We start from the raw sequence: 14520 nt of genomic DNA on the forward strand, positions 1-14520 counted from the left end.
TTTAATTGAGGTTGCCTGCTTCTTATCATTTCAAGCTGCCATATTTAAAAGTCTCATTTTTAATCTGCTGCTGTTGTTTTTTTATATTTGTTGCTGCTGAGTTTTAACTGCCAGTAATTCAAGTTTTATATTTTAATGACTTTGGAAGCAGTTTCAGCATTAGAGATTTATTTCTAGACAGCAAATAAAAACCAGAGATACCCAAACTGAACTGTTCGCTCCCCCTCCCCCACAATAGCATACATTCACCTAAGGTTTAATTAGGTGGGTTTATGCTTGCTGTAAAATTAGATGGCCAAATGAGCTGTATGGTTTCATTATGTAGAAAATACTACTTTTGAATGCTGCACCAAGTTAAGAGAATTCCTCTCTGAAGTGATACAACCCATTTTACCAACCTGATATTCTACTGGATGCATAGAAAGGCTTAGCTCTTAAACATCCCTCCCTCAGTCCTATTAACGTAATGACTACCCACAAAAAATACATATATCTGCCTCTCTATGTTATTAGATATGCCATAAAGCACGGTAGAGTGACAGAGTTTGATATTTGTTCCATGGGCATTTATGTTTCCAATACATCCTTTTATATTCTTAGCAATTTTTTTTAGAAAGAAGGCTTACATTGAATGTGGAAGTATGTGGAGCAAAAGCAATAAAATGCTAGTCTTAAGCCATTTCTTAGAAGCCATATTTAGAAGATAATGTAGACAGAAATAATGGCTACTCTAGCACTAGATTAAGATATAAATTTAGCTCTCAAATACAAATAGCCCTGTTCATGTTCACTCTGGAGTACCCCTCACTTCAATAGGACTTACACCAGTGCAGGACTGTGGCTTCACTGGGAGAGTCTGATGTCCTTGTATAATACCGTTAGCAAGTATAGTAATAATCCTAGAACTGTTGCAGCTGGAGGGGGGACTGTATCGGGCTTGCAATATACTGCAACTAGGCACCTGTTCACAAAAACAACCAACCCAAAATATGGAAGAAGCAAATATTTGTCTACCTTGATAGGAGCAAAGACATGCAAAATGCATTTTTAGTTTTTATTTCAAAACAACTTTAGACAAATGATCTTAGTATACAAATCTGATTTCTTTTTACACAATATAAAGATAGTTCCCACATTGCTTCTCAGTACAAAGGCTCCCTCCCACCCCACCTTGAGAATACAACTACAGAAGTGCTTATTTTACACAGGGGATATTTAAAACAATGCACCATGTTAGTTAGCAGATTTGCAGGTTGAATACTAGTTATTTTACAGGAAATTTCTAGTGTCTTAATCAAATACAAGTGAACGTGCAACACCAGAACAGTGCAAGTTTGAGTAAGGCCAAGTCAGTAAACATCACAAGGTCATTGCAAATGAGAAGGAAGAAGTTCAAAATATTTCAATTTTTTAAAAAAAACAATTAATGAAAAATGACAGACTTACTTAAGAGTTCTTTAATGCCATAAAATGAATGCAAAGACCAAGCAGTGCTGATAGTATACTGAAGGCTTCTTGTGCCAGTTTGTCTGCAGCATGCTAAAACCTTAAACTACAAGTCTTAGACCAAGTGTGTTAATCACTAACATTTACGCCATTTAAGTGTTGTGCAGCATTCAAGCATGTCTTATTTTGGATGGTGTGTAGCTTTTGTCTATGACTTCATCTTGCAAGAACATATGAAGACATCGTTCATTCTGTGCCAGAGGGTGGCCTGCAACTCTAAAACAATTAAGATAGAAGTTATTTTCCCAGTAGTTTCAAATCTCTTCCTACCCCAAACTCCCATGAGAATTTTCCATTTAGAAAGATCAACATGTATGTTGCATTTGAACACACACCCTTTCTGGGAAGCTGGATCATTTCTCTACATTGAGAAAGGCAGTTCACTGACCAGCTTCTCATACTTCCACACAAAAACAGCACATGAATAAGACCCACCCTTCCCCCTGGGATTTCAGAGGTGACAAATAATTGCCAATTGTGTCTTTAACAAAGCACAACCACCACGAATTCAGAAGTTTTTTTTACAATTCAGTGTTGAATTTATAACAGATTCCTTAACTAGTCTTCCCTGAGAATGAGACATAGCAAAAACTCTATGCACACTGTGTGGTATAAACTAACTATCTCTATCCAAAAGCCCTGTGGTGAGTCTTTGACCACTTTTTGTCTTAGGTTAGGTTTAAGTAGATTTCAAGTGACCACAAAAACCTTGATAGAAAGAGGCAGTCTGTCCAATGGCAACTGCTTTCAGCCTCTGCTGTGGAATAAAGCAGCAGCCTCTGTGATCCTGCTACCTAAGCTTCTTAATTGAAGGAGCCTAAGCATGTGTTATGCTACCAAGCACCAACAGTAGCTACTTCTATCATGCATCAAAGTTGACTGCTATGTTTCCATCAATGCTCACAAGTCCTCACACAATTCAAACAATTCATCTCAGCTCTAACAGAAGGTTTAAGTCATCAGCTGTGCCTAAATGAACTTTCTTCATTTGAATTTCAGACACCAGGGCCTCCGGGGGGGGGGGGGGGGATTTGCATTGGTCTTAAAATGTCCAGGTCCAATTTTTCGAAATGGGAGCCAACAGGGATGCAGTAACATGCAGCCAAGAACGGTCAGCCTCTCAAGTGCTAGAAGGAAAGACATCTGAGCAGTAGGGAAGGGTCACCTCACAGCAATAAACCAAATTTCCTTCATATCTGCACAACTATTTTTCTCTTAAGGAAACGGGGCAAAACAGTATTTGAAAGAGGCCATCTGCTCTTTTTCATTTTACAATTTTGGGGCTGGAAATTGCAGGACCTGCTTGATAGTCCCTGTATTTTTCAGCTTCCATTACCCTCAAATAGAGTGTTACATTCAAGGCCAAGGTGGCAGTAAGCAAGTCTGACTGCATAGAAATCAAGTCAACACTTCATATTCAGGCAGCCCCAAATTCCCTGAACCTATTTTCCCCAAATTAAAAGCAAATATAACATTATCCTTCATATTCTGGAATGCTGATGATAAGAGATTTTAAGATCTGTTCTTCAGATGGAGCACACATCCCCTACCCATCCCTCCCCCCAGCCTTATTTGTACGATTCTATCTTTACATGCTGTAATTTTAGCAATTTGCATAAATTAAACCAAATTGAAACAAAACCCAGGTCACTACAAATACTTCAATCACTGCAGCATGTGTTAAGCATTTGTAGACTGTTCAGCTTATATATTCACAGCACTTACACAGCTCAGCCTAGAAAGCAGTTCAGGAGTTGTTAATAATTTTGTGCTGAGCTTTGCATTAGCAGAAGCACCACTGGCCCTGGTAGACATAAATGAGGCAACCTTTCAGGCACATGTAAGGTGACTGTAGGCTGCTTAACACATTGTTGTTAGCACCATAAATATCACTGAACTTGTTTCCCTGCTTCAAGAATTAGAATCTCACACTTACTTGTTTATAAATTGTTCAAGCCCTTGTTTCCTTTCTTCTATAAAGGAATCATCAAATATCCCATCATCTCCTCTAAAAGGCAGCTGGCGTAGAAAAGCTTTTCCAGGTAAGGGAGGTACAACAACCTGAAAGATAGGTAGGATCTAAAGTATAAGTTCTATACTGAAAACTAAAATGACTGTATGCTCCAGTTACTGTAAAGTTCAGGTTCAGAGCAGCTCCACCCTTCAACCCACACCAATCATTCACAGTAAGATCATGCAGCAAACTGCAGTGTTAACATGTTCTCTTGGATATTTTGCCTTACCTTACTCTCTCTCTCTAGTTCACTTCGGAGCCATTCAAAGTCACTGTATCGTCTTCTGACACAAGATTCCTTCAATTTGAAAATAGGAAGGTTTGTCTGAAAGAGATGTTTACTACTGTCAGTTCAAAGAGACCAACAACAAAGGTTTAAGAATAGGGACATGGGCTCCAACCTCTCCATTAGGGACATCAAACTCCTAAGGCTCACTGCTGAATTAAGAAAACCACAAGCATAAACATGTGCCAAGCATAAACACAGCTGCAAATATGCAGAACAACTTGTCCTAGTCTAGCTCCAGGGCTAAGGCAGGACACCCTATCATGTAGCCCATTGATCTCACTGCTAAGTATGCAAGTTAAAATCTATGAAGATGGCTCCATGGCCAACAAATTGCATTAGAACTACACAAAGTGGGTCACCTGTTTAGGGTTAAAAAAATTCCTAACAACTAGCAATGATATTTTCACCCTCTTAAGAAGCCAGCCCTTGCAATATCATAATCCAGCCTTATTTGCATCATATTGTCTTGCCACATCTAGAAGTGGCAGAATACTGCTGGTATGGGGCAATACTATTCTCACCAATCTCCTGGGGCAGCTCATCCCAACAATCTGATTGCCACATTGCCATTGATCCTGGGATATGCCAAGAGAGGCAAATTCTGAATACAATAGCTCAGACTGTGTTATATCACCTTTTAGTCAGCTTGCTGACTTGAGTAATAAGCTTTATGGCAAGAAGAGTGTTCGAACAATGGCTAAGTACACCAATATCTCCTTTTATTGCAACAGCAATTTGCATCAGAAATTCTTCAAGTGGTAAAGGCATTTCACAGCAGCATACGTAAATGTAAGTCTCTCACTAACTGTACATTCAATATGGATTGGAAGAGAATTCAAGTTCCACAAGATATACACATGTGAGTTAGATCCAACCAGCTCTTCAGCTGGTGAAAGGAGGAGAAGGCATCCACCTGACCATCCAAAAGTTATGCTGGGTATTATGATACATAAATATACAAGAGCCAGGGAGGATGGAGGCTGTAGTAAGGAGGAGAACTGAGTGAGACTAGGCAAAAAAAGGACTTGGATTAGGAGTTTACACTTAAACTGCAGTTCGTATAACAAATGAAGCAGCTGAAAATGCGTATACTTATTTTCCTATCTTGCTAAGACATACTAAAATTACTCTAGACATTTAAATATAAATTTGAGCTTTTAATTCAAAAGCTAGTTATGAGAGCAAGGAAACCCCCAGTTTAGCAGTGAAGTCCATGGCATTTCATCACATACAGCAGCATCTGTAAATGCACGCATGAAACTCAATCCAAGCAGCATTAGGAAGGCACTTGCGTTTTCCCAGGTAAGCACAACACTGTTCATTGTATTAATGTCTAAAAGAAAAATCATCGTTTAACAAGTTCCTTTATGCTAGAAGTCACGCTTGTATTTAAAAAGATGCTGGCTTTTGTGAAGGTATTTGTATCCCTGGTAGGGAACACCAATGCAGAGTTCTCTCAGAGCACAGCATAAAGATTCCCAGAAATAAAACACTGGATTATTGCTCTCTGATTTCACCTTTTGGCTTCTTAACAGTGTTCAGCCTTCCAAATTAAGTCATTGTAAGTGTGTAAATCCTGTACAGTTTTAGTGTTTTCTGCAGGTGAGATTTTTACCTTTAACATTCCATTCGCTCAAATTACTTAATCTTTCTTGTTAACTGCTCTTTTATTCAGTAAGTTAAGATTAAGCAGTGAAAGGAGTTCCTCAGATATTTTCCTCTTCCTTGGTACAGAAGCCTATAAAAGTTAATCTCTGGACAACACTCGGTTTACAAGCACAATGTTAGGTAAAATGAGCTGTACCAGTACTTCTACCCTTCATTTTTCCTTCTTTGAACTTTTGACATAATCATGTTTATACTTTAATGCATTTGACTTGCCCATCATTCCCAAATACCTTCCTCTTCAGCAAAAGATGCAAAACTAATAAATAGTCACTTGAAGTCTTAGCAAAAAGGAAATTTGCCATACTGGTTGTCATCTAAGCATCTAAAGAAACTGCTTCTAGCCTGCCTCCAGAAGTTTCAGTGTCCACACCAAATGCAACATTTGTTTTTGCAGTTCCACTATTACCTTTTGAAACATGAGACTAGAACTGCCTACAAATCCTGGTATATCAGAATTTTAACTAGAGATGCCACCAGTGTTTGGGGATATAGTATGCAAATTCTCTAATCTCATTTCAAGGGAGGCTGAAGATCTATTCTAATTTGGGTCCAATTTAATAGGACTTCCTTCTGTGCTCTCAGTACTAGCAAGTCTTTTCAATGCATCAATTGCTACTTTTGTTGGGTAGGGAAAATAGCCAACAGTTGGAAGAGCTTGTTAAACCTTCTTGCAACTGCAATAACTAATCTTCACTGGCCATTTTCTGTAAGAGACCAAAGGAAATTAATTTATCTTGGGCAAAAAATACAAAATCTCCCATCATCTCCATCTTAAAATGGCCAAGATAGATTAGGCTTACACCCATGATTTCAAGAACACTTCCCTGCTGCGGGTTACATCTTTCCTCTTCTGAGTAATCAGTTTTGTTGTCTAGAAAGAACTGGAAAACAGGTAGGCACCTATTCTGCAAGTGCTGACAGCAGCTCCAGAAAATGACAGATGCCCGTAAATGTAACAGTTTTGGGATGGGAGAGAAGGTTTCATTCATCACTAATTGCAACATGACAAAGAGGAGCCATCTACAGCAACATACATAGTAATTACAAGTATTACCATCACTCCAGTGTGGAGCTGGAGAAACAGCCGCTCATTCTGGCTAACTGATGCATGAGACCATCTACTGACCATGTTGTACACAACTGGCTATTCCTTCTTGTAATTCTTTGCAAGGATGCATGTACTATTCTGTCTTCTTCAGAAGAATTCAAATATGAAACAAAGCATAAGAGGGCCAAATGGCTACATTCAATAATGATCATATTTTGGTCCCTCAGACTAGATCCAGTTCTGTTTTCAGAAATACTGGTTCATAAAGAAAGCTTAAACTGTCAACGAATGAACTAGAAAATCTAGTGCAAATCTCACCTCTGCTATTAATTTATTAAGTAACCATCACCCGAATCCTTATGAACTGTAGGGCTCACCTTACATTATCCAGTAATTTCTTTTAACAGCACTGCATGAGAAGCTATTTGAGCACTCAAGAACATTTAAGCATTATTTATGTAAATGAAGACAAGCATAATATGCTAAGAATGCAAAAGTAGCCACTGAAATGTAGGCTTAGTTTCAATCAGTGAGGTGGACTGCCACTGAACCATAGATAGCTGTTTTGAAAAGGGATTTGAACCAAGGGGACACCACAAAGGTGTTCTGGGACAAACTTAATGTAGCTTAAGGGAGTAGTGGCTAGACATCAGAAAAATATCTGGATACAAGAGTGGAAAGATAAAGGAGCTTTGGGAAGCCCAGAAGGCAAGAGCAAAAAGATATGCTGGATATATGGAAGGGAACAGGAAGCTACTATTGGAATTTACAGTAAGAATGGACATCGCATAGTCTTAATGCAAAGACTAATGGTCTGGGGAACACAGCAGTGGATAGAAGCAGCAAGATATGCCTCTACTGATATGCCTTAGTGTCCCAAGATGACCAAATATGACAGAAAAGACTTCAGGCACAGTAGCTATCTTTACCACCTCCTGAAACAATATTCCCAGGTAGAGGTATAAGCACACTCTTTTTCCAGCTGTCTAAAATGCTACGGAACATGCCTGAGGTCAGTGTGTAACAACATAACCCTTCAGCAACTAGAAGGAGTATGTCCAGGAAAAAGATCAGCTAAACAGACACTTATTGCAGAAAATTTGTCTTGCTAGAATTAACAGGTGTCTGATAGGAAAGGTGTCACTACTGAAGCCCAGAATATTAGTTACATTGGAGGAAGTATACATGTACCAAACCAACATCTCCAGCTCCAGCTAAAAATGAGAGTAACTGAGCTATTTTATGTAGCTATATTCATTTGTTTCATACCACAGCTAACAAAAACATTCAGGAGAAAGAAACATTAATTGGTACTCTGATTTTGCACTGGACACTTCATTTTGCATTAGAAGTCAGGACTACGTAACTTCAGCAACATGCAATCACATTTTATACTGAATCAGACCACTGGTGTATGCAAGTCAATACTGACTTTCAGTGTCTCAGGGAGAAGTCTTTTTCATCACCTACTATCTGATCCTTTTAACTGGAGACTGAATCCAGGACCTTGTGACTGCAGAGCAGATGCTCTACCACTGGCCAAAGAGGCCCAGAAGGCTTAGCTCCTTGAAGGGAGCTGTTCTCCCATCCCCCAAAAGAGAAACACAGAATTCGGCCATCAGTCACCAACCAAAACAACAGGAAGCCTGTCATTACATCAGGAAAGAATTTAAAACTATTACAAAAAGGACAGTAGTAGAATTGCCATAGAAGAATTGCTATGACCCATATTGCATTTATGCTGCTTTATAGATCTTCCCATTTTGGTCACCAATTTCTATTTAAATCTCTAGTTTATCTGTAAATTAAGACTCCTTAACATACGCCTCTCCCCTCTGGAGAAGTGTAATTCTACACAAAATCATTCTGTTACCATAGCACCAATTTTTATGCTATCTATTGGTATAAGACAATCTCATACATTTAGATGTCAGAAATCAGTACATGGAATAATTAAAACCACCACCACTGGAAATGCAGATTATATACAGTATTTGACCAAAAGGATCATCACCCACCCACTAAAGGAATTTGTAAATTCATGAAACATAAATACAATTGAGAAAGTCATAATGTACTTCCACTGCCTCCTGCTGGTTGATTTCTAGTGATTAACATTTCACTTGCTTGTTTGGTACCTTAAGAACATTTTGGAATTTGCAGTTTGCAGTGGAATTTGCAGTGGAAGACAGTTATTTGGAAGTGTTATAGGTTGCCTCTCATGAAACCTGCTTGAAGCAGCTCACAAAGTAAAACAATGCAACAATAAAGCATAAGCTAAATCAACACTAGCAGCCACAATAAAATTAATAGATGCACTAAAAGCATAACAGTATAGTGCAGTGTAAACCAATATTAAAACAATTTTTGAGTGATAGATCAGATAAAACGCAGACCACCGAAACCAGGATGGGATAACTCTTTATTCAAAAACCCAGGTAAGCATTAGGTGTTTTGAACCTGGTACCTAAATGACATCAACATAGGCACCACACAAACTTCAAGGGGAGGGCATTACAGAGATTACAAACCACCACCAAGTAAGCTCTACAGAGTTTCTGCCCACCTCAACACAGAAGGTGGAGACTAAGAGAGCACGACTGGGGAGTAAGATCTTAACCACCAGGCTATATTGGAGGAAGGAGTCATTCAGGTATCTTAGCTTGAGCCCTTGAGTCCCTAGAGGGTAAGAATCAGCACTTGATTTGTGCCCAGAAATGAACAACGCTGACAATGCAGGTGTTTCTAGTAAACAAAGGTCTGAAGCCTTAGGGAAGCATCTGTTCCTTTTGAATTTTATTAGCATATTTATATGCTGTCTCCTTTGGCCAACAATGGCAACTCAAGATGGCCTAAAAAAAAGCCTGACCCATAAGCTTCTGCCTAGAATGTTCATCAATGATTTTATTGTATCATCTCTCAATTCTCAGTGGAAGTACAAAACTTGGATCCAACCACTACTGAAAAAGGGTGGAAGGGGTCTTCCCTGGCCACAGAAAAAGGCTGCATGGAGAAAAAGCAGCTGACATGGGAGCTACACAGAGAAAAGTTATGCAGAACAGGGCTCTAAATTATTGTGGGAATTAGCTGAGACTGGGCAAAAAGCTGGCTGGATTCAGTCCAAAGCTTTTTTTATCATTTTGTATCACAGTGTTTTGCTGTATGACAGAAGTGTGCTTCAAATTTTTGTCACTGCTTGTTTATATGTAAGCTTCACACCATTCACTGGTGGTGAATGAACTCATTTTTTAACCTGATGCTATCTATATTGGCTTTCAGTTAAATGGAGGTTTCAAAAGCAATAATGGAATTATGAGAAATTGGGCTAGGCTAGGATTAGAAGATACCTTTTTGCTGTGATGATGACATTCAGGGTTAGCCCTATATTTATGTATGGACTACAGCACTTCTGTCACATGATTAATAAAAATACAAGGAACAACAAAGAAGTCAGGATTAGGTTTTGTAGTAGCAATAATTAGAAATTTTGGTCATTAAAAACTAAAAACATGAAGATTCAAAAATTGCAAGTGGCTCCTAAATGTCACAACTGGCTCGTATAACCAAAGAAAATATGTCAAGGCCTACAGAAAGCCCACCTAAAAGTGACAGCTTTACTTGAAAACACAAGTTTTCAAACAGCCAGCACTGGAGTCTCACACTTCCCTATAGAGCACATCTTACACAGCTGTCAAGAGCCAGTTTGGTGTAGCAGTTAAGTGTGCAGACTCTTACTGGGAGAACCGGGTTTGATTCCCCACTCCTCCACTTACAGCTGCTGGAATGGCCTTGGGTTAGCCATAGCTATCGCAGGAGTTGTCCTTGAAAGGGCAGCTGCTGTGAGAGCCTTCTCAGCCCTACCCACCTCACAGGGTGTCTGTTGTGGGGGGAGAAGATATAGGTGATTATAAGCCACTCTGAGTCTCTGATTCAGAGAGAAGGGTGGGGTATAAATCTGCAGTCTTCTTCTTCTCCTTCCCGGAAAACAGGATTGTGATTGGCAGCAGTGGTCTGTGCATTCCCCCATTAGTGCAAATCATTTCAGAGCAAATGTTGTTATAGTGGTCAGCGTTTAGGACTAGGATCTGGAAGATCTGGGCTCAAGTCATCATTCCACCATGGAAACTTGCTGCATGACTTTGGACAGTCACCTGCTATTTTAACCTAACTCACAGGGCTGTTGTTGCAAGGATAAATGAGGAAAGAATGTTATAAGCTGCTTTGGGATCTCACAGGGCTGGTGCAGGGGCGGGGGGGGAGGGGGAAGCAAGGTATAAATATCCTAATAAATTTTCCCTGTATCCAGCCCATTGTAAGCTGGCCAAGTGGCTCTCCATGCCTACTTTGAGGGCAAAATAGTAAAGTAGCACATTTAAGACTAACGCATTTTATTGTCACATAAGCTTTCAAGAAACACAGCTCTCTTCGTCAGATGCATGGGTACAAAGAGCGCTCTGTTTCTCGAAAGCTTATGCTACAATAAAATTTGTTAGTTTGAAAGAGTCTATTGGACTCTTTACTATTTTACAGCAACATACTAACATGGCGAGACTGCTGGAAAAAAAACCCTCCTTGCAAATAACGGGTTGATGCTTTGAGCCAGCTTGTTTCTGCTGAATGGACCAGACAACTGGTGCCTAGTGAGTACTCTAACTGGGAACCCACAGCCAAAGGGGGATATTACACTGTAGAGCCATTGCCAATCTGAGTAGACTAGGGTGGGGGGAGAAGCTTGCAATGCCCAGCCATTTCATGTTTTCCCAGGCTCAGAGCATTTTAGATTTTCAGTTTCTGCTGTGATCCTTGTGCTTTTTCTCAATGCTTTATTTTAAAAATTGCATTGCCAAACCCCACTATTCTCCACCTTTCCATTTTAAACAAAATATCACAAGAGTTTTAAGCATGCTGGATAGATGTTGGAAATGTAAAAAACATGAAGGATCTTTCTACCATATGTGGTGGACTTGTGAAAAGGCAAAACAATTTTGGCAAATGATTCAGCAAGAGATTTCAAAAACTCTGAGTTATAACATTAAGAAGGCACCAGAAATCTTTTTGTTGGGATTACAAATGGAAAAAATTCCGAAACAAGATAGAACGATAATTTGGTACACACTTTCAGCTCCACAGACACTATATGCGCAGATGTGGAAGCAAGATAAAATACCAGAAAAATGGGACTGGACTTTAAAAGTTATGCATTAGAGTAAAATGGACAAGCTTACAAGAATCTTAAAAGAATATGATCTAGAGAAGTTTAAAAATGAGTGGGAAAAATTTCAAAAATATGTTGAAAAACAATGGAAGGTTAAAGGATACTTGGTGATTTTTGACAATAGTTGAACTTTAGAGGAATAATAAATGAACTACAGTTAAAAAGCGAGACTATGTGGACATATTTTTTAATTTTTTTTATAAGGACTAAAGGATTATAATGAAGATGGATTATAATTATAACATGTGTTTTTTCTCTTTCCTTTTTTCTACTTGTTTTAAGTTTGTTTTAATGAAGATTCTTTAATTGATAAAATTACCTTTTAATTTCAGCAATTTAATTAAAATACACCATCAGGGGTCATGAAAAGGGGGGGAGGGAGGAGAAAAATGTAATGTATTTGTATTAACTTTTTAATAATAGATGAAGAGTATTATTACAATATATTGCAGAATAATCAAAATTGGTTTTAAAAAAGATTTTTAAGCATGCTTGTATTTTAAGTAAAAAATTAATATCTTTAATTGTATTTATCTGTATCCTTTATAAACTTTATAACTCTGCTATCTGGCATTACATTTTATGACATGCATGGCTTGGCCCCACGAAGTCCCATTTGTGTTAAAGTCATCCCTCATAAAAAGTGACGTTGACACCCCTGCAGAGATCAGAACAAACCTATGAATCTGATATAGAAAAGTCCTTTGGTACATAACTAGCACAACTTATAAAACTAAGCAACAATGAGGCTTCATGAACCTCCTCAGGTAGGCTGTTTAAGAGAACAATGTGATTAGATTAGAGGGAAACTAGTATGATCTAAACAGAGCAGACCGAACTTTGTGGTGTGATGAAATCACAGGCGACTTTTGCTGAGTGGATGGGAGAATCATTCCTACAGGTATGTGGGTTATGAAGGGAATTATACAGTAATACTCAGCACTTTTAATGATGCTTCATTATGGAAGTCTCAGATGCTTGCACCTGTTCAGAGTGACCACAGCATTTTGTACTGACTTAAGTTTCAGGGACAATAAACACCAGAGAAAACTACTGAGCATTGATACTGTGTGACACTATCCACAATGTAAGGTGACCATGTAATATGACCAAGTCAACACAGAGGGGCGGAATCATAACATGGCTTAGCTACACTGCATGTGTCATAATTGAGTATGTTATAGAATCAACTTAGTATATATCAAGGACTGCAGGGTAAGGTAGCCTTGCAGGTATAAAAAAGGTAAAGGTAGTCCCCTGTGCAAGCACCGGGTCATTATCGACCTCTGGGGTGACGTCACATCAGGACATTTTCTTGGCAGACTTTTACAGGAATGTAGTAAAACGAAGAGTGGAAACTCATGATGTGGTATTCAATATCAAGCTTCAAATACAAGAACTGTTCAAGTAGCATGTAGGATTACAAGATAACATGTAGGATTACAAGATGTCAGCAGATCTATGAATACTTTACCCAATTCAAGAAGCCCCCCTCCAACACAATATCTACCTTTTTTCTTTTCATTTCTAGTTTCATAATGTACTTTTCAGTAAACACACACAATGCCTTGAACCACTAATGTCTTGGGGAAATTGACTAGACTGACACGCAAGTATTCATTGAGCATTGGTTCCAGGTATAAATAAGTTGTGTCAGATGTAGGGTGGCCAGACCGTCCCGGGAGCCCGGGAATGTCCCGGTTCTGGCCACCCAATCCCGCCTCCCGGGCTGCCTATACCGGGACCATTAAAGGTCCCGGTTTAGCCAGCCCCGGAGGCGGTGGGCCGCGGGCGCCGGCGGGGAAGGCGGGGAGTGAGGGAGGGAGCGTCCCTGCGCCTGCGCAGGGCCCCTGCGCACGCGCAGGGAAGCTCCCTCCCTCACTCGCCGCCTTCCCCGCCCGCGCGCGGGGCCCGGCGGCGGTGGTGGAGGCCTCCCCGCGGCCTCCGCTGGTCCCTGGAGGCCCTCCAGAGTCTCTGGAGGGCCTCCAGGGACCAGCGGAGGCCGCGGGGACACCGCGGAGCACCCGGCGCTGGTCCCGGAAGGCCTTCCAGAGCCTCTGGAAGGCCTTCCGGGACCAGCGCCGACCAGCGAAGGCGTCCCCGCAGCCTCCGCTGGTCCCTGGAGGCCCTCCAGAGTCTCTGGAGGGCCTCCAGGGACCAGCGGAGGCCGCGGGGACACCGCGGAGCACCCGGCGCTGGTCCCGGAAGGCCTTCCAGAGCCTCTGGAAGGCCTTCCGGGACCAGCGCCGACCAGCGAAGGCGTCCCCGCAGCCTCCGCTGGTCCCTGGAGGCCCTCCAGAGGCTCTGGAGGGCCTCCAGGGACCAGCGGAGGCCGCGGGGACGCCGCGGAGCACCCGGCGCTGGTCCCGGAAGGCCTTCCAGAGCCTCTGGAAGGCCTTCCGGGACCAGCGCCGACCAGCGAAGGCGTCCCCGCGGCCTCCGCTGGTCCCTGGAGGCCCTCCAGAGTCTCTGGAGGGCCTCCAGGGACCAGCTGAGGCCGCGGGGACGCCGCGGAGCACCCGGCGCTGGTCCCGGAAGGCCTTCCAGAGCCTCTGGAAGGCCTTCCGGGATCAGCGCCGACCAGCGAAGGGGTCCCCGCGGCCTCCGCTGGTCCCTGGAGGCCCTCCAGAGGCTCTGGAGGGCCTCCAGGGACCAGCGGAGGCCGCCGCGGAGCACCCGGCGCTGGTCCCGGAAGGCCTTCCAGAGCCTCTGGAAGGCCTTCCGGGACCAGCGCCGACCAGCGAAGGCGTCCCCGCGGCCTCCGCTGGTCCCTGGAGGCC

General features: G+C 41.5%; 1 protein-coding gene across 1 annotated transcript in view; it reads right to left on the bottom strand.

Moving 5' to 3' along the window:
* Positions 1-1040: 1040 nt before the first annotated feature.
* Positions 1041-14520, bottom strand: part of SNX3 (sorting nexin 3) — a 30670-nt gene continuing 17190 nt past the window's right edge. The window contains exons 2-4 of the mRNA XM_060237865.1: positions 3750-3845; positions 3443-3567; positions 1041-1722 (exon numbers count right to left, since the gene is read on the bottom strand). Of these exons, the coding sequence (XP_060093848.1) occupies positions 1617-1722; positions 3443-3567; positions 3750-3845 (327 nt within the window). The 3' untranslated portion in view covers positions 1041-1616. The remainder of the gene's footprint in view (positions 1723-3442; positions 3568-3749; positions 3846-14520) is intronic.

The sequence above is a fragment of the Heteronotia binoei genome, chromosome 1 (genome assembly GCF_032191835.1).
Source record: "Heteronotia binoei isolate CCM8104 ecotype False Entrance Well chromosome 1, APGP_CSIRO_Hbin_v1, whole genome shotgun sequence".
Lineage (NCBI taxonomy): Eukaryota > Metazoa > Chordata > Lepidosauria > Squamata > Gekkonidae > Heteronotia > Heteronotia binoei.